Source organism: Neoarius graeffei, chromosome 21 (genome assembly GCF_027579695.1).
Source record: "Neoarius graeffei isolate fNeoGra1 chromosome 21, fNeoGra1.pri, whole genome shotgun sequence".
Classification (NCBI taxonomy): Eukaryota; Metazoa; Chordata; class Actinopteri; order Siluriformes; family Ariidae; genus Neoarius; species Neoarius graeffei.
The window spans coordinates 55,661,711-55,681,212 of NC_083589.1; the positions used below are offsets into that span (position 1 = coordinate 55,661,711).

The window sequence follows — 19,502 nt, forward strand, 5'->3', positions numbered from 1 at the left end:
GAGACATTCTTAAGTTGTGTAAATCTACAATCCTCTTTCTCAGATCTGCACTGAGCTCCTCCTACTTTTCCATTCCAAAAGATCAGCTACCAGGGTTCAGAATTCTCATGCTAATACCGTCATGTCACATTGCCATCTTGTAGATTGCTAAATAGCCAAGTCACACCTCTGACATAACTTGTTACAGATACACCATAAAACTACACTACATTCTCTTGCTCTTAAGAGCTAAACAGCAAAACCTGACCATGTCCAAAATTACGGAGTTCATTCTTCCTATTAAAACAAAACATAACTGCAATAGTAATATCCCCCTGTGACATCAGACTGGCACAAACCCACTAACTTCACAAAACGAACAACAGAAATACAGCAACAGTCAACAAATTAGCATCATAAAGTGTAGTATAAACATGTTTAATGCATTTCAGGGTGACACTTCCTTGAAGGTCTTCAATGGAGACAATGTTCCAATATGTACAAAACATTTAAAAAATGCATTTTTTTATTATAGTCCTTCATTGGTCATAATATTCTCAATCCAGGACCGGAAGCTGGAAAGACTAGTAAAGATGGCTGGTTTCTGGAGATCACACCACTTTACCTCCAATGCCATCATGCCAGCCAGATAGTACCGGCCATTTTTTTGGCACAAAAGTGGTGCTCCAGCATCACCCTATGTGGAAGAAACAGGGATCAAAGAGTGGGTGTTCATGTTAGTTTGTTATCCACCAAAACTTTCAGTAATTCATAAATATTTAACTATATCCAAAATGTGATCAGTGGCCCTTGCTGAGGTCTATTCATTCTTCTCAGTTGCACTACAGTACCAGGCAGGATGATGAGGCAGCAGGTTGTGTGCACAGGAGGACACTGGAGCTGAAAATCTGACCCCAGCCACTCCAGCAGGCCTGCTCCTGTAGTGGATTCACTAGGGCCTGATGCAGAACATCAGGTCTTAGGTTTGCTAAGAGGGACAGAAGTAAAAGGGTCAAACTTCTAGTGGTCACGTGACAAGCGAGCAGATAGAGGGTATGCATGTTTGAAGCAAATAGTGATGCTTACGTGTTGACCTTTTATAACCCCATCCTGTGGTCACACAAGATGAGTGGTGATCAAACCTCATGTCTTTATCTGGGATACAAACTGGGAATACTGAAGATCCTGGAGGAAACCCAGCATACCATCAAAAAACCAATAAACATCATTCTGAAGAAAACAGTCTAGGGTAACTGTTCAACCATGGTCCTGGAATACAATCTGCTCTGAGACAGTCCTTACTGCAGAACCAAAACTCCAGGGGGTTTAGCTGGACCTGATTCAACTCCTACAAGCCTAACCTTGACCCATGAGGCACTGTACAACACAAAGCACACACCTATCCAGCCTGAAACACCAAGTAGTCTCTGCCCTGTGGATTTTTAGCTCTAGGTAGAAGGCACTGGATCAGGTCTGACTCCATTTCCTGGTCTTTTGGTTTTGCAGCAAGGGGTACTTTCCTGTCCTGCACATTTTAGTGTTTTCCCTGCTCCAAACACACCAGATTCAAAACAATCAGCTAATTAACAGCCCTTCCTGAGTTGAAGTGGATGTGTTTGAGCAAGGAAAACCCCCAAATGTCCAGGACAGGGTGTTTTCCAGCTCCAGGTTTGGGAACTTATAGTCTAGGGTGTTGTACCTAGTCGAGCTGGAACACTGAGGTTGATGAGAGCAATGTCATGCAGTGGAGGGTAGCCGCTATCATAAGCCTGGCTGTAGACCGCCTTGACTGATGCATGCTGACTTCCTGTGGAGTTGAGCTCATGGGCACCAAGCACCACCGTATCTCCAGCTCTGCAGAAGAGCTCAAATAAGATCTTCAAATGGAATTAATTTCTTACTTAGAACAGTCAAAAGGTACAAAAAGAAAAAACCCATATCACATCTTGGTTTATTATAAAGTTTAAACGTATGCTGCTTGGTTGACTTACACAACACGGCAGTGGCGTGAAGTTAGAGCCCAGCATTTGTCAATGAGTGTACCACTGCAGTAGTGGGAGTCTTCACGTTGTAAGCTGACCTGCCAGGGCCAGGAGTGAGGGCATGCCTCAGTCAGGTTTACCAGTCTCTGCTCTCCACTGGGCTCAGTTGACTTGAAACCTATATAGCCTTGATCGAGCCTGCAGGGTTTCACCTTGGCCTGGCCACACTTTGTCACTTGCATGGAACGCACAGCTGGAACAAATTTATACCCATAACACTGAATCATCTTTAGCTAAAGAAAAGGTCTCAAGTTTCCTATAGCTCCAAGAAAATATAGAACGGTACACAGTTCAAGTCACACCAAGTTGTGTGGTTGCACAGAGTATAGAATGTTAAGGCTAGTTCATGCTCAAGGTCTGTTTTAAATACAGAATGCTGATTGATTTTTTTTTTTTTTGCAGTAGACCATGGTTCTCATCTTAAATCCAGAATTTTGATGTTATAGAAGGTATTGTACTAATGTATTTATCAAGTACAATGTCTCAAAACATCATAACCTGTTAATCCCTTCCACAAACCATCAGGTCCAATTTGACCATAAGGTGGAAAAGAGCATTGGTAGATTCTCTCATACCTTACTTATGATTCAATTTTTTGAGGGGGGTTCATACCATCAATGACGGAATTAATCCACTTGATGTAAAACACAACCTTAGTGTAGACCCCTGGTTTCCATGTCTGGCCACAGCCTGCTCCCCAGCTAACAATTCCAGCAAGTTCATACCCCTTTCCTGTGAAGCAGGACAGAGGACTTCCAGAATCCCCCTGTTCAGAAAGCGTGGGGTTGGGGGGGGGGGGGGGGGGGGGGGGCACAAAGAAAGAAAAAACTGCACACTTTACCTTTTCACCCAAGTTCGGGGAAATTAAAATCAAAAGAAAATGGGAAAGACTTCATTTGTCACAACCAAGTTCAACTAAACAAATTTCAATAGACCCACTAACAAGAAGCTAATAGTCAACATGCAGCAACAAAATCTGCAAGTGGACACAGTGCAGCTCTTATCTGAACAAAATCCTATAGTGTACCTGACACGCATCCAAACGTCCTGTCATGTCTCCAGCACACACCATAGAGGAATGGATAAGCCCTCCATAAAACATGACACATGTATCAGACTCCAGTATGGTAACATTGGCCTCTTGAAGCCTGTTGACATGGGGGCCACCTGGGCAGATGAGAGCTGTTTAGCATTTTTTTTTTTTTTTAAAGATTCAAATATTGTTGTGAGGTTGCAGTGAACAAAGTCACTGAATGTTCTGCATCTGTTCATGTCTAAAAGAATACATGTTAGAAAAAACAGGTCATACATGCAATATCAATTACAGATTACGATACCACAATGCTGCTGATACAGGCCAGAAGTTGTTGATTTTCTCTAACAGCAGCATCAACAGATATATGCTAAAAGGTGTTCATTTTAATACATTTCTAAAGGAAAAAAAAAGTGACATGCCACAAATATTGAGGAAAAGAGATGCATAAATTTGATGTGATTTATTTATTTTTTAAATACACAGACATGTTTGGAGTTTGGTTGCATGCGTGTTTTTTTTTTTTTGTTAAAAACACCTATACCAAATCAAAGATGCTGATCATAAATTGATTTGCTGTGGTGACCCCTAACAGGAGCAGCTGAAAGTAGTTTATTTTGAGTTTATAGAAGGAGTCTCCAGTGTCAGAACCCTGTTACAGTTCTCCAACATGAAAATTGTCAGGATGAACAGTTTTGTGGTCTCCTAATAACATGAGAAGGTGGAATATTTTTGTCTTTACTTCATGAGAGAGAAGGAAGGGGTTGGTGATGGAAAATGACATTACACAAGAACAAACTAGAAGGGCACTCAGAGTGCAGACCTCCACCGTGGACAATAACCGACTCTTGTATGATATGCGAACCTGCAACCATTATACAAGTTTGGATATTTCCAGAACTACTAGAATTATGCCCCTACATGCATCCCAGAGGATTACTGGTACCTGTGAACATGGAGTCATCATATTTCTACACTGGCCATGTTTTTTCTACTATCGAACTTGATGGCCATCTACTGGATTTTAAAAACATACGGCATTTTTTGAACACAGACTTCTGCCGAGGCCAAATGCCATATCTCGCAACGTTCATGAAAGTGAATTCACGGATCTGCCCCATGACTGAGCCTCTCCGATTTAATGGGTTTTTCCTTGGACCATGCAACACCTTTCCACCAAGTTTCATGGAAATTTGGTCATTCAGCAGTCCTGCTTACAGACAAACCTAAAACAAACTTAATTGCCTCCACCAAGGTTATTTAAAAAAAAAAAAAAAAAAAAAAAAAAAAAAACAATAAATAAAATAGGAGGTTTACCAGCACAAGGTGCAAAATGGTCAAATTGAGCGTGTTAAGACAAAAAACCATCAATCTTTCCTGAACTTCTTGGCACATTGTACTTGAATAATAACCAGCTTTATTCTATCCACATTCACCAGATAGAAGCAATCACACACTGATTGGCTACTCTACTACTAGGATATCAGCTAATATACCGTGAGTAAAGAAAAACAAAATGGCAGAGTGCATCAAGTATTTAGAAGAAACAGATCTAGCTAAGAGAATATAGTTCCCCCCCCAAAAAAAAAAAACCCAACTCCTTTTCCACACTCCAGCCCAGTCAGTGGTAGTAATGCACTTAAGTTAGTTTGCCAACCACCAAAAAAATCCTAAAGAAAATGGCAGCATGTATTCCTGAACCAACCGAGGATGAAATAACTACTTGAAAACAAAACCCCAAAAATACAAAAGTATTTGACAGCAAGAACACATCTTTCAAGAATCATCATTTTTCACAAATTGCTGCCGTCATTTCGCCGGTTTGTTTACATTCTAAGCGGAAGTGATTTTATCGGACGTTTTATATAAAAAAAGCTATCAAATTTGCAAAAAATAAAAATGCTCCATTTCTAAAAATCCAGCAAATATGGATAGAATAAAAGAGTTATTCCACTCAATCTTGTCACACATGGCTTATAGCCATCAGCACATACAACTCAATTTTGTTAAATAACTAAAAACGGGCACATTTTCCTTTTCCCCCCCCATTTAGAAAAGAACATTGGGAGTGCAAGCCTGCACTCAATTGTACGGTACATGTTCTCCAGTTCTGTATCTGCCTGGTGAAGGTCACTGGATAGATACCTACTCTCAGTGGTGGAACCCCATCCTGTAACGGTGCATCGTTTCAGTGAAGGCAAGTCTGTGCTCCAGACAGGAACGGGCCTCACACATTCATCAAACAGCAGTGGAGTCTGCAGCTTCAGCAGGGCGATGTCGTGCTGTTTGGTTATGCTGTTATAGCCCTTGTGAGTGATTATTTTATCCACTTTGGCATCCTGAAGATACGAGTATAGATTAAATCAAATTATATTTATAGAGCACTTTTCTTACATGTGGTAGCTAAATAGAATAGACAAATGATCAAGTGTTTTTTTTTAAAGTGAGAGAGTATTAAAAAAAAAATAATCAGCAATAAATACAACTCGATAGTGATGCACTGGTACAAATAAGTTGAGTCCTTCGTTACCAATTGTTTGCCCGAAAAAGCCTTAAAGCTAGACGGCCTTTCAGATTTTAAGTGCAGGTCATACATTTTCCTCGATACCCAATTATTTTTGTTTAGTGGACCAAAAGCTACTGAATTCAAAGTCACAGACTTCCAATTTTATTTTTTTAAAATAGAAAAAAGTTAATGAATTTAGCACCATGTGGCCCCAAATTCCCTGCTATTTTTTCCTGCTTCACCATGACCCAATTCAAGATACTACATAATGCATCGTCACATGGTGGGCTTTCCCCCGTTCGCGCAAGGCATTGTGGGATACAAACTTGAAACAGGAGAGAAAAATAGAGGACCTGAGTGTGCGAAATGTGAAAGACTGATTACAGTAATGGAAAGCGAGAAGACGTTATGTTATATACGAAGGAAAGGAAACAGGACCAAACTAATAAACAAACATCGGCACTCAGCGAGCACCTCGGTGTGATCAGCTGTTCGTTTAGCAACAGAACGATGGAACGGTCAAAGGCAAACCTGCGCATGCGCACACACAGACTTCCTCTGTCTGCTTGACTGCACGAAGCGAGCGATTTCATGCATATTATTTGCTCGGGAACCCTCACAAATTAAATAACTTCCCAGCCACATAATGGTCTGATATTTTGTGAAATATTACAGAAAAACATCACAATGACCAAATTTCAGAGGGAACCAAATTTCACGAAATCGGAAGGCTGTCTAGCTTTTAAATATACACTTCAAAAACAGGAAGGAAACTATTGCAACACACTCATATTTGGCCGTACTGCGATTGACACTCCTTAGATAAATTCAAGTCTCTATATCCAACATTCAACTACTTGTTCTTGAGCTACAGCACTAACAAGAGAGTAGGCTCTCGGACGAAAAAACATACCACAGTGGCAGAGGCATAAACAATTAGATAAAATTATAAATACAAAAACAGAGGAAGTGCCTTCAAATAAAGGCCTTTTAAAAAAAATAAGTGTACAGAGAATGAATGCTTAATGCAAAGTGGTGTCAAGTTCCACAGTTTTGAAGCAGAGCAGCAACGAGACCTCGCACCTTTGTCTATTTTACAGAGACCTGTTCTTGAAGGATACAGTAGCAGATCTCAGGTCATCGGTAGAAAGACATTCACTGAAGGCTTTTAAATCTGATCTTGGGAGATACAGATAACCAGCGCAGCTCGGACAAAACAGTTTCAGAGCTGAAATAAAACTAAACACCGAGGTAGGAAAAGGGTTAAGATACATGTATGTACTTGCCTGTTGGCAGGACTCCATTTCATTCCCCAAATCATGTTTTCCAGCCCTCACTAACCAGAGTGATTCTTTAGTATATCTACCAATGGAAGCAGAGTGACAAAATTACCAAAATTCAAGTGTTCCAGCACACTTCAGATTTCTCTGTACATCATACAAAGCACAGAACTCCAAACAAAAGTACTTTATTGATCAATGGGATAGCTCAAAGTGGATATTAGGGATCACAACCAGCAGTGACTGACTCCGTATTAGATCAGTGCCAAGATGATACTTCATATAGTCGTAACCATCCTGGGTCAAGATGGATTCATAATCTATTTCAGGAACACTGGGAACAAGGTGCGAATGCCAATCCATTGCAGAGCACCATTTACACACAGGGGCAATTTAGCATAGCCAATCCGTCCACTAGAGGTGGAACAGAACCAGAGAATAGGAAACCCACAAGAACATTTGGAAGAATATGCAAAACTCTACACGGACATTAACCCAAGCCCAGGATCAAACCAGTAACCCTAAGCTAGGAGACAGCAAAGCTACCTCCTGCACCACCATCCCACGCCTCCAGAGAAAGGTTCTGCTCACATTATCCGTAGCCACTTATCCTGTTCTACAGGGTTCCAGGCAAGCTGGAGCCTATCCCAGCTGACTATGGGTGAGAAGCAGGGTACACCCTGGACAAGTCACCAAATTCATTTCCAATCCAACTTGCATTCAAACAGATTTACCGCTTGAAGCAGTGGCTGGCTGTGACGATCCAGTACCGGTTGAGGATGGCACCACCACAGACTGGCACATTGGCAAAACTCAATACTACCTGCCATGGCCATGAGTGAGGCCATGCCTCTTTCCCACCCACAGTCCATGACTCTGCCTCGTCCTCATGAATGAAAGCTCTCACACCTGCTATAGCTGTAGCACACAGGAAAATGTTAGACTTAATAGCAGCATTATAATAGATACAAGTGACTTCCAAAAATGCTTAATAGTTTAGTCATACCATCTAAATTGTTCCCATATGTCGTGTTTCTATAATAAACCTGATGTGATGTAGCTCCATTCAGAGTGGGAAGTTTGCCAGCTTCAATGTTGAGAGAGAGAGACAAAATTAATTGCTGTTGACAAAGTTTTTACTTTGAAACAAAAGCTTAAACTGTGAAAACCCATTTCTGCCACCATGATGAGGTTTCCCATAATAACTTTGATCTCATAATATGAGATCATTCTCATAATTAGACTCAATGACATCTCTCATAATAATGACTTGCTAGATCATAACCAAATCCTCTTATAACCATGACTTGTGATTTACTCACATCTCATTATTATGAAATAGCAAGTTATAATGATGACATGCTGTGACGTCAGCTTTTTTTTTTTTTTTTAGAACACCTTGAATTCTACCTGCCTAAACCACTCAAAGAATAAACAGAAGCACATAACTCACCGATTCCACTATTAAATAACGTGAAAACGAGGCATACAATAACCAACATCGCTTTCTTGCATAGAATTACAGTTTCAAAAAACAACCCATAAATCATCACACCACCAACTGAAACAGGGTGCCAGGGTCAGAACACCAGCCAGCTTTAACACCTGCAACCAATTCAGAGCTAATAAAGCCCAGCCTACAATTAACATCAGGGAAACTTCAGCATTTTGGCCACAAGGGGGCAGCACGGTCTCTTATAGAGCTCGGATAGGCAATATGATTCATTTGAGTGATTCGATTCTTTCGGTTCAAATGATTCTTAGTCGAGTCCGACTCCTTTGATTCACCAGTAAGACTTAGACAAAACTTTATTTATCCCCGAAGGGCAATTAGAAGGGCGAAGAGCGGTGCATTAAAAGAGCAAGAAAATAAAATCACAAAAAGAATATAATCACAAAAATGGGTGGGCAAAAAAAAAAAAAAAAAACAAGTCGCCAGGTCATCACATAGACACAGACAACCATTCACATTCACACCTACGGTCAATTTAGAGTCACCAGTTAACCTAACCTGCATGTCTTTGGGGGAAACTGTGGGGGAAACCGGAGCACCCGGAGGAAACCCACACGGGCACAGGGAGAACATGCAAACTCCACACAGAAAGGCCCTCGCCGGCCACGGGGCTCGAACCCGGACCTTCTTGCTGTGAGGCAACAGCACTAACCACTACACCACCATGCCTAAACTAGCTGTAGCCATCCAAGAATGATTTAATGGACTGTAAATGTTTAAACTGTAAACTACATGCATTTTCTGTGGTAAATATGTACTAAAGGGTCAAATGTGTTCACTTGAGCAGATCACCACAGCCAGAGGAAGTGTCATGGACACAACCTTTGTTGTTGTTGTTTTTAGTGTTCATCAGGATGTGTAAAACTGCTTTGTGATCTCATTATCTCTAGCCGCTTTATCCTGTTCTACAGGGTCGCAGGCAAGCTGGAGCCTATCCCAGCTGACTACGGGCGAAAGGCGGGGTACACCCTGGACAAGTCGCCAGGTCATCACAGGGCTGACACATAGACACAGACAACCATTCACACTCACATTCACACCTACGCTCAATTTAGAGTCACCAGTTAACCTAACCTGCATGTCTTTGGGGGAAACTGTGGGGGAAACCGGAGCACCCGGAGGAAACCCACACAGACACGGGGAGAACATGCAAACTCCACACAGAAAGCCCTCGCCGGCCACTGGGCTCGAACCCGGACCTTTTTGCTGTGAGGCGACAGCGCTAACCACTACACCACCGTGCCGCCCGGCAGCAGATAAAATATGGCAAATAAATAAAATGACGCGTGGATAAAATTAAAATGACAATATGATTAGAGTGACATTGTAGTTAAAGTGACAAGGTGATGTTGTAATATTGCACATCAGGACATGTGATATTGCACGAGAGTATTGTACAGCTCTCCTCCTCTGGGTCTTACAGGCCGGACAGCGGAACCTGCGACCAGAAAGAAATGAAAGAAAGAAATGTATCTAATATTTAGCATAGAACGTACAATTACCCTGTAATGTCTAGTTTTATTTGCTTAATGAACAATTATTCCCTGAAGCTGAAGCTGTGAATAATATCTGAGACAAAGAAAGTTGAGGTTATTATTCACCATTATTATACATACAGGACGTGTATGTACCGTATAATATGGTATGGATGTGCCCATACCATCTCAGTCTCATCTCTCTTAACTTACTTCCCAAGCTCTCCACATGTGCTGTCCCTCTGATGTGCTCGTTCCTTATCCTGTCCAACCTCCCATCGCAAACCTCAACATCCTCAACTCCACCACCTCCAACTTTGCCTCCTGTCTCTTCCTTAAGGGTACGGTCTCCAATCCAGACCAGCTGTGATGTATGGATTGGAGACCGGACCCTTAATGAAGAGACAGGAGGCAAAGTTGGAGGTGGCGGAGTTGAGGATGTTGGACAGGATAAGGAACGAGCACATCAGAAGGACAGCACATGTGGAGAGCTTGGGAATTACGTTAAGAGAGATGAGGCTGAGATGGTATGGGCACATCCTGAGAAGAGATGCAGAGCATGTTGGAAGGAGAATGTTGAGGATGGAGCTGCCAGGCAAATGAAAACGAGGAAAGCCAAAGAGGGGATACATGGATGTGGTGAGAGGACATGAAAGTGGCAGGTGTGGTAGAGAAGGATGTGGAAGACAGGGAGCAATGGAGACGAAAGAGCCGCTGTGGCGACCCCTAATCGGGAGCAGCCAAAAGAAGAAGATTATACATACAGGACATGTTTTTGATGGAATAAAAACGTATTCTATTCCCTTCTAGCGGGTTTCATTCATTTGGTTTGATAGCAAGCAATATTGTTAGCATATCGCTTATCCGACATGTATTATGTCACTCTACCCAATGGAGAATGAGCGTTGAAAATAGTTTACAATATTGCATGGGGCGGCATGGTGGTATAGTAGTTAGCACTGTCGCCTCACAGCAAGAAGGTCCTGGGTTCAAGCCCAGCGGCCAACGAGGGCCTTTCTGTGTGGAGTTTGCATGTTCTCCCCGTGTCCGCGTGGGTTTCCTCCGGGTGCTCCGGTTTCCCCCACAGTCCAAAGACATGCAGGTTAGGTTAACTGGTGACTCTAAATTGAGCGTAGGTGTGAATGTGAGTGTGAATGGTTGTCTGTGTCTATGTGTCAGCCCTGTGATGACCTGGCGACTTGTCCAGGGTGTACCCCGCCTTTCGCCCGTAGTCAGCTGGGATAGGCTCCAGCTTGCCTGCGACCCTATAGAACAGGATAAGCGGCTGCAGATAATGGATGGATGGATATTGCATGGTTGTCAAGACAACATGACGTCACATGTCAGAGATGTAAAACTTGCTAGTGAGCGACTGGGACAATTTGTAAACAAAGATGGCCGCCAGGTTTGCTTGGTTAAATACGGAAGATTTTGAGAGAATTTTGAAAAAGAAAGATGCGTTGAACACCCAAAAGGAATGTATAATAATAATAATAACAATAATATTGGCGGCACGGTGGTGTAGTGGTTAGCGCTGTCGCCTCACAGCAAGAAGGTCCGGGTTCGAGCCTCGTGGCCGGTGAGGGCCTTTCTGTGCGGAGTTTGCATGTTCTCCCCGTGTCCGCGTGGGTTTCCTCCGGGTGCTCCGGTTTCCCCCACAGTTTCCCCCAAAGACATGCAGGTTAGGTTAACTGGTGACTCTAAATTGAGCGTAGGTGTGAATGTGAGTGTGAATGGTTGTCTGTGTCTATGTGTCAGCCCTGTGATGACCTGGCGACTTGTCCAGGGTGTACCCCGCCTTTCGCCCGTAGTCAGCTGGGATAGGCTCCAGCTCGCCTGCGACCCTGTAGAACAGGATAAAGCGGCTAGAGATCATGAGATGAGATGAGATGAGATGAGATGAGATGAGATGAGATGAGATGAGATATTGGCTGGCTTTTTTTCGTGGCCTATCAGATATATTCCATTCAGCTCCTCGTCTTTGACTTGTTCAATATCATGCTAGCTGAATGGAATATATCGGATATACCACTCAACACTAGCCAATGTTATTTAAATATTCACTGAGATTGAGGCAAATAATTATTTTAGCATAAATACACAGATGATTATTTAAAAAGAAACACAAAAAATCGCATTAAATCTTTTTTATTTCAAACTTCAAAAGCGACATGTAAATGTAATAACTTGGTGGCGCAGACTTGTCTCACTTATCTATGTCGAGCCACATATCACAATTCCATCTTACTTTGAATAGTTTTAGACCAAACTTCATAGCATCTTTATTGCTTTTAGGAACAGCGTTTTCTTTCATCATTTGTAATTCTTCCTCACTTACGGTGACACAGCGATCGGCCGCCATTTTGCCGAGTCGCTCGAGGTGATTATCGAGAAATAGTCAGAATTTCTCGACCAATCAGCACACGATTTTCTATAATCACCTGTGTATTTATACTAATAAATATTATTGATCATTGCTATGGCGTGGATGTCAGGACTAATGGGCTGTGATTTATGAGACATTTAGGTGTGACTGTATATTTATAATAGACACGCAGAACTGACTAGAAGGGCACTTGGTAATAGATGTGGTGCAGTGGTTATCACTGTCGTCTCACAGCAAGAGGATTCCGGGTTCGAACCCCATGGCTGACGGGGCCTCTCTGTGTGGAGTTTGCATGTTCTCCCTGTGGGTTTCCTCCAAAGACATGTACATGAGGTAAAATACCCAGCCACTGGAGTTGTACAAGCCAGTACATACTTAGTGCTGGTTCCAAGCCCAGAGGGTTGTGTCAGGAAGGGCATCCAGTGTAAAACCTATGCCAAATCAAATATGCGGAACAGACCCCCCTGTGGCGACCCCTAATGGGAGCAGCTGAAAGAAGAAGAGTTTATTTAGCTTTATCGACCGTGAAATGATCTGCGTGTACCAGAACGATCCATGCTAAAAGCAGAGAGAAAAAACTAAAGCTACAAGGCATGAATTAACAAACCGAGTGAACAAATGAGTAGGTTTTGCTTTGGTGCTTTATCATGAGCTCTGTAATAAATTATACACAATCAAACAGGTGTTCAATACGGGGGGGAATAACTTCCGTTTCACACCTCGTACCTACCCGTGGTTGGGGAAACCTTCCAGCAGTCACACAGTGAAGCACGACACAGCGTTTGCTGTAAGTACTGCTGACATACAACCATCTTTCCTTTTCATCTTCTCCCTTCATACATTTTGGATCAGGTGTCCGCCATATGGAGCTGTCTGCTTATTATTCTGTCCACATTCACTGGATATGAGCAATCGCATGCTCTGATTGGCTACTACTAGGATATCAGCTCATATACCATGAGTAGAGAAAAACAAAATGGCGGAGCGTGTTGCTGAACCAACCCGAGGACGAAATAAAAACTCGACTCGCAAACAAAACCACAAAATTGTTAAGTATTTAAAAAAGACAGAAATAGCTAAAAGAATATACTGTAGGTCCCCCCCCCCCCAAATATCGCCTGTTCCACACTCCAGCCCAGTCGGTAACGCACCTTTAAGTTGGTTTGCCAACCACCAAAAAACCCAAAAGAAGAAGAAGTAGAAGACCCCAAAAAATATATTAAAAAAAGCAACAAAATATGGAATAAATGTATTTGATGGTAAGAACATCTCATCTCATTATCTCTAGCCGCTTTATCCTGTTCTACAGGGTTGCAGGCAAGCTGGAGCCTATCCCAGCTGACTACGGGCGAAAGGCGGGGTACACCCTGGACAAGTCGCCAGGTCATCACAGGGCTGACACATAGACACAGACAACCATTCACACTCACATTCACACCTACGGTCAATTTAGAGTCACCAGTTAACCTAACCTGCATGTCTTTGGACTGTGGGGGAAACCGGAGCACCCGGAGGAAACCCACACGGACACGGGGAGACCATGCAAACTCCACACAGAAGGGCCCTCGCCGGCCACGGGGCTCAAACCCGGACCTTCTTGCTGTGAGGCGACAGCGCTAACCACTACACCACCGTGCCGCCCTGGTAAGAACATAGCTTTTTTTATTTTTCAAGAATTATTATCATCACATTTTTTCCACAAATTACTTGTCATTTCGCCAGTTTGTTTACATTCTAAACAGAAATGATTTTGTCAGACATTTTGTATAAAGTAGGCGGCACGGTGGTGTAGTGGTTAGCGCTGTCGCCTCACAGCAAGAAGGTCCGGGTTCGAGCCCCGTGGCCGGCGAGGGCCTTTCTGTGCGGAGTTTGCATGTTCTCCCCGTGTCCGCGTGGGTTTCCTCCGGGTGCTCCGGTTTCCCCCACAGTCCAAAGACATGCAGGTTAGGTTAACTGGTGACTCTAAATTGAGCGTAGGTGTGAATGTGAGTGTGAATGGTTGTCTGTGTCTATGTGTCAGCCCTGTGATGACCTGGCGACTTGTCCAGGGTGTACCCCGCCTTTCGCCCGTAGTCAGCTGGGATAGGCTCCAGCTTGCCTGCGACCCTGTAGAACAGGATAAAGCGGCTAGAGATCATGAGATGATATTTTGTATAAAGTTTTTATTTATTGAATTTGCAAAAAATAAAAATAAAAATGCTCTGTTTCTCAAAATCCAGTGAATGTGTATAGAATAAAACAGTTATTCCACTCAATCTCATCGTACATGGCTTATAGACAACTCGGTGCTATGCGGCTCATCGGCTATCAGCTCATGTACGACTCGATTTCATGGAATAACTGTTAAATATAATTAAAACACTGTATTTGTTTCAGTTGTTGGACACGTTGGACTATTTTCACTTCACGCTTTCCTACTTTACTCACAATGCTGTTCAAATATCTGCCATTACTGGTGCAGTGGATTTATCCATCGCTTCATCTCTACCTAAATAGAGTGATGCGGCGGCGCTTTAGTCCTGTCTGTACACTTTGCTCAAACAGATCAGCTTCCAAAGCATCGACGACATTTATGCTAATACTGACATCAACGCCAACATCTTGTAGATTTTTTTAATTGATTGCCGTAGAAAGTTTTTATTGATCGAATTTGCAAAAACTAAAACTTCTCCGTTTCTCAAAATCCAGTGACTGTAGATAGAATAAAATAGTTATTCCACTCAATCTTGGCATACATGGCTTATAGCCATGTACGACTTGATTTTAAGGAATAACTGTCAAATAGCAACAGGTATCCTGTTTTTCAAAGCTAAGAACAGCCCGATATTTTTAACCTCTGGTGTTGTTTAAATTACAATTTAATATTTCAGAAGTTCATTTCTCCTTTATAAAAGAGTAAGAATGAAATCACGTAAATTATACGATTTATAAACGAACAACCTCGGCACGCAGACGTGAGCAGGGCTCTTACGATTTACAACCGAAGTAAAATGTTTTACTTATACAGTGGGGCAAAACAGTATTTAGCCAGCCACCAATTGTGCAAGTTCTCCCACTTAAAAAGATGAGAGAGGCCTGTAATTTTCATCATAGGTACACTTCAACTATGAGAGAGAGAATGGGGGGAAGTAATCCAGGAAATCACATTGTAGGATTTTTAATGAATTAATTGGTAAATTCCTCGGTAAAATAAGTATTTGGTCGACTACAAACAAGCAAGATTTCTGGCTCTCACAGACCTGTAACTTCTTCTTTAAGAGGCTCCTCTGTCCTCCACTCGTTACCTGTATTAATGGCACCTGTTTGAACTCATTATCAGTATAAAAGACACCTGTCCACAACCTCAAACAGTCACACTCCAAACTCCACTATGGCCAAGACCAAAGAGCTGTCAAAGGACACCAGAAACAAAATTGTAGACCTGCACCAGGCTGGGAAGAATGAATCTACAATAGGTAAGCAGCTTGGTGTGAAGAAATCAACTATGGGAGCAATTATTAGAAAATGGAAGACATACAAGACAACTGATAATCTCCCTCGATCTGGGGCTCCACACAAGATATCACCCCGTAGGGTCAGAATGATCACAAGAACGGTGAGCAAAAATCCCACAACCAAACGGGGGGACCTAGTGAATGACCTGCAGAGAGCTGGGACCAAAGTAACAAAGGCTACCATCAGTAACACTCTACGCCGCCAGGGACTCAAATCCTGCAGTGCCAGATGTGTCCCCCTGCTTAAGCCAGTACATGTCCAGGCCTGTCTGAAGTTTGCTAGAGAGCATTTGGATGATCCAGAAGAGGACTGGGAGAATGTCATATGGTCAGATGAAACCAAAATAGAACTTTTTGGTAAAAACTCAACTTGTCGTGTTTGGAGGAGAAAGAATGCTGAGTTGCATCCAAAGAACACCATACCTACTGTGAAGCATGGGGGTGGAAACATCATGCTTTGGGGCTGTTTTTTTGCAAAGGGACCAGGACGACTGATCTGTGTAAAGGAAAGAATGAATGGGGCCATGTATCTTGAGATTTTGAGTGAAAACCTCCTTCCATCAGCAAGGGCACTGAAGATGAAATGTGGCTGGGTCTTTCAGCATGACAATGATCCCAAACACACTGCCCGAGCAACGAAGGAGTGGCTTTGTAAGAAGCATTTCAAGGTCCTGGAGTGGCCTAGCCAGTCTCCAGATCTCAACCCCATAGAAAATCTTTGGAGGAAGTTGAAAGTCCGTGTTGCCCAGCGACAGCCCCAAAACATCACTGCTCTAGAGGAGATCTGCATGGAGGAATGGGCCAAAATACCAGCAACAGTGTGTGAAAACCTTGTGAAGACTTACAGAAAACATTTGACCTCTGTCATTGCCAACAAAGGGTATACAACAAAGTATTGAGATGAACTTTTGTTATTGACCAAATACTTATTTTCCACCATAATTTGCAAATAAATTCTTTCAAAATCACACAATGTGATTTTCTGGATTTTTTTTTCTCATTTTGTCTCTCATAGTTGAGGTATACCTATGATGAAAATTACAGGCCTCTCTCATCTTTTTAAGTGGGAGAACTTGCACAATTGGTGACTGACTAAATACTTTTTTGCCCCACTGTAATAATTTATAATAATAAACGGACTCGATCAGTGTCCTTTGAGACGAACGTCTCGTGAAAACGTCTCGAGAGTGAAATCCCTGTGAGTCTTATACCAGCCTTCAGAAACAAGTTATAAAAAATTATGTCATACATTTCAGATATTCTTTATTAAATAAAGGAATATGATTTCACACAGGTTTCTGTAGCGACATGAAACACACTGCTAGTCCTGAAGGTTTTTCATGACACTGAAAGAATATGAAGGAATCATTTATGAAATTATGATCAGGACTAAACATGGATGAAACACAAGTATCATAAAGCGCATCGTATCATTGTGATATCATTTAAACAGTCATTGTTAGTAGGCACAAAAAGAAGAGCCTGAAATGAAAAGTGTTGCACAGTTCATTACTATGATGTTTGTCATTCTGGGTTTTCCACATTGAGAATAACTTTCACGAAAAAAAAAAAAGGAAAATGTTAAAATAACTCAATAGAATAAACGTGACATTCTTGGCATAGAAAATGACCCCGTCGTTTATTTTAACCTATGCAAGTTTAAACACAACTCAAAGTCAGTCGTATAATCACGGATTTAAAAAAAAAAAGCGAAACACGAAGCATTTCCGGATCTTTGCGTCAAATACAGAATGGCGTCATGTTCACAGAACACATTCAGGGAGCAATCCAGCTCCGAGAGCTGCTGTTCTGTTGATCTGAAGTCAGTGAACTGGAGGTTTGGATGAAAGCTCCTTGAATACGAGACGTGCAGATTAGTGAGATGCATGTTTTTGCAGAGGACCATCAAAATGTTCTCGGGTTCTGATATAGAGATCAGATAAAGCTAAAGATACAGCGAGTCAACGAGGCTACTATATGATACACCAAACTCTGCCGTGCTATTGCGGTGTGGATCCTTCAGGTTCACCCTGGATCTCCTTTTATAGATTTATTTTCCAGCACCGTTGATTACAGAAGGTGCTTTTTGAGGAATCGGCTCAGAATCTCTCTCTCTGTGTATCGACTCTGCAAATCTTCAGTGAAGTAATCTCCCGTTTGGATTTTAAAGGCTCCTTTATCCTCCCTGCAGTTTCTTCTCCAGTCTGTCCAGCTTGGCCAGGTTCTCCTTCAGCAGCTTGGAGCCAGGAGAGAGCAGGAGAGCTTTTTGGTAGTACATTCGTGCTGCTACATAATCTCCCTGTAAGAAAAGGCAAATCTTAATGAACCACATACAGTGTCTTGGTGTTTGTCCTGTTTTGTCGCATTACAGGCTGGAATTAAAATGGATTTTTGGAGGGCTAGCACCACTTGATTTACACAACATGCCTACAGCTTTAAAGGTGAAAATTGTTGTTTTATTGTGACACAAACAATAATTAAGAAGAAAAAGCAAATCTGGAGTGTGCATAAGTATTCATCCCCTTTCGTATGAAACCCCTAAATAAGAGCTGGTCCAACCAATTCACTTCATAAGTCACATAATTAGTTGATTAAGATCCACCTGTGTGCAATCAAAGTGTCACATGATCTGTCACATGATGTCTGTATAAATCCACCTGTTCTGGAAGGACCCGGAGTCTGCAACACTACTAAGCAAGCAACATGAGAACCAAGGAGCCTCCAAACAGGTCAGAGACAAAGTTGTGGAGAAGTATAGATCAGGGTTCTTTTCATTTTTATTTGGAATCACCATTAGCACTTGTTATAAACAAGGCTATTCTTCCTGGTGTCCAATCTTCTCGCATCACAACATCAAACAAATCATACACATACACACAATACACATACACAGTACATTACAACATACAATACACTACAAACCAAACACACAATAGTTCACATATTTGAATCAAGTACAATAAAAATTCATAAATCTGTTCATTTCTAATATACATTACCACGGGTTTCTCTCCACTTTCCATATTACCTTTTCTCCAATTCAAATAATAAAAAAACAAACAACACCAAAAGAACGAAGTAAGTCTGAGAGTGACCTGAGGATGCAGACACCCAGCCCCCAACACGTGCCCACCTACACCCCCAGCAGCGGGGGGTCCCTTGTAGAGTGGCACCGGTGAACACGCGCCAGACACCTGCACCCCGAGACACCCCCCGACACCCCCCACTCCCACTCCTCACTTCCAAAAACATAAATCATAATACAAACTCAGTCAAACAATAAACAATACAGTCCATTTTTATCATACTCAGTAATATTTTGAACTTCCCACAACAAAATCATAATTCATGAAATCCTACAAGGTATTGTTTTATCAGCATCTTAAATCTTTCCCTAGTATTCTCATATACAATATACCCTGGCAATGAGTTCCACCTCTCCATCGCTCTATATATGACTGTCTTCTGAATACTACGTGTATTGGCTCTGGGCAATACAAACCTTCCATCAGCTGCATATCGCGTTTGATATTCATGTTGGCATAGAAAATGACCCCGTCGTTTATTTTAATCTATGCAAGTTTAAACACAACTCAAAGTCAGTCGTATAATCACGGATAAAAAAAAAAAGCGAAACACGAAGCATTTCTGGATCTTTGTGTCAAATAGAGAATGGCGTCATGTTCACAGAACACATTCAGGGAGCAATCCAGCTCCGAGAGCTGCTGTTCTGTTGATCTGAAGTCAGTGAACTGGAGGTTTGGATGAAAGCTCCTTGAAAGTGTCACATGATC

At 42.1% G+C, this 19,502-nt stretch overlaps 2 protein-coding genes across 4 annotated transcripts in view; both read right to left on the reverse strand.

Annotated features, from left to right (window-relative positions):
- Positions 1–421: 421 nt before the first annotated feature.
- ovch1 (ovochymase 1) lies at positions 422–8,440 on the reverse strand. The gene is made up of 12 exons (XM_060903386.1): positions 8,294–8,440; positions 7,847–7,927; positions 7,575–7,758; positions 6,847–6,922; positions 5,204–5,393; positions 3,049–3,188; positions 2,634–2,787; positions 1,971–2,214; positions 1,679–1,833; positions 1,066–1,164; positions 831–967; positions 422–676 (listed from the first exon to the last, which is right to left on the reverse strand). The coding sequence occupies exons 1-12, from the start codon at positions 8,388–8,390 to the stop codon at positions 509–511; spliced, it is 1,725 nt and encodes a 574-aa protein (XP_060759369.1). The 5' UTR covers positions 8,391–8,440; the 3' UTR covers positions 422–508.
- An 8,514-nt stretch (positions 8,441–16,954) lies between these two features.
- Positions 16,955–19,502, reverse strand: part of tmtc1 (transmembrane O-mannosyltransferase targeting cadherins 1) — a 163,527-nt gene continuing 160,979 nt past the window's right edge. For all 3 annotated transcript variants that reach the window (XM_060903388.1, XM_060903387.1, XM_060903389.1), the window contains one exon: positions 16,955–18,007. In XM_060903388.1, the coding sequence (XP_060759371.1) occupies positions 17,885–18,007 (123 nt within the window). In that variant the 3' untranslated portion in view covers positions 16,955–17,884. The remainder of the gene's footprint in view (positions 18,008–19,502) is intronic.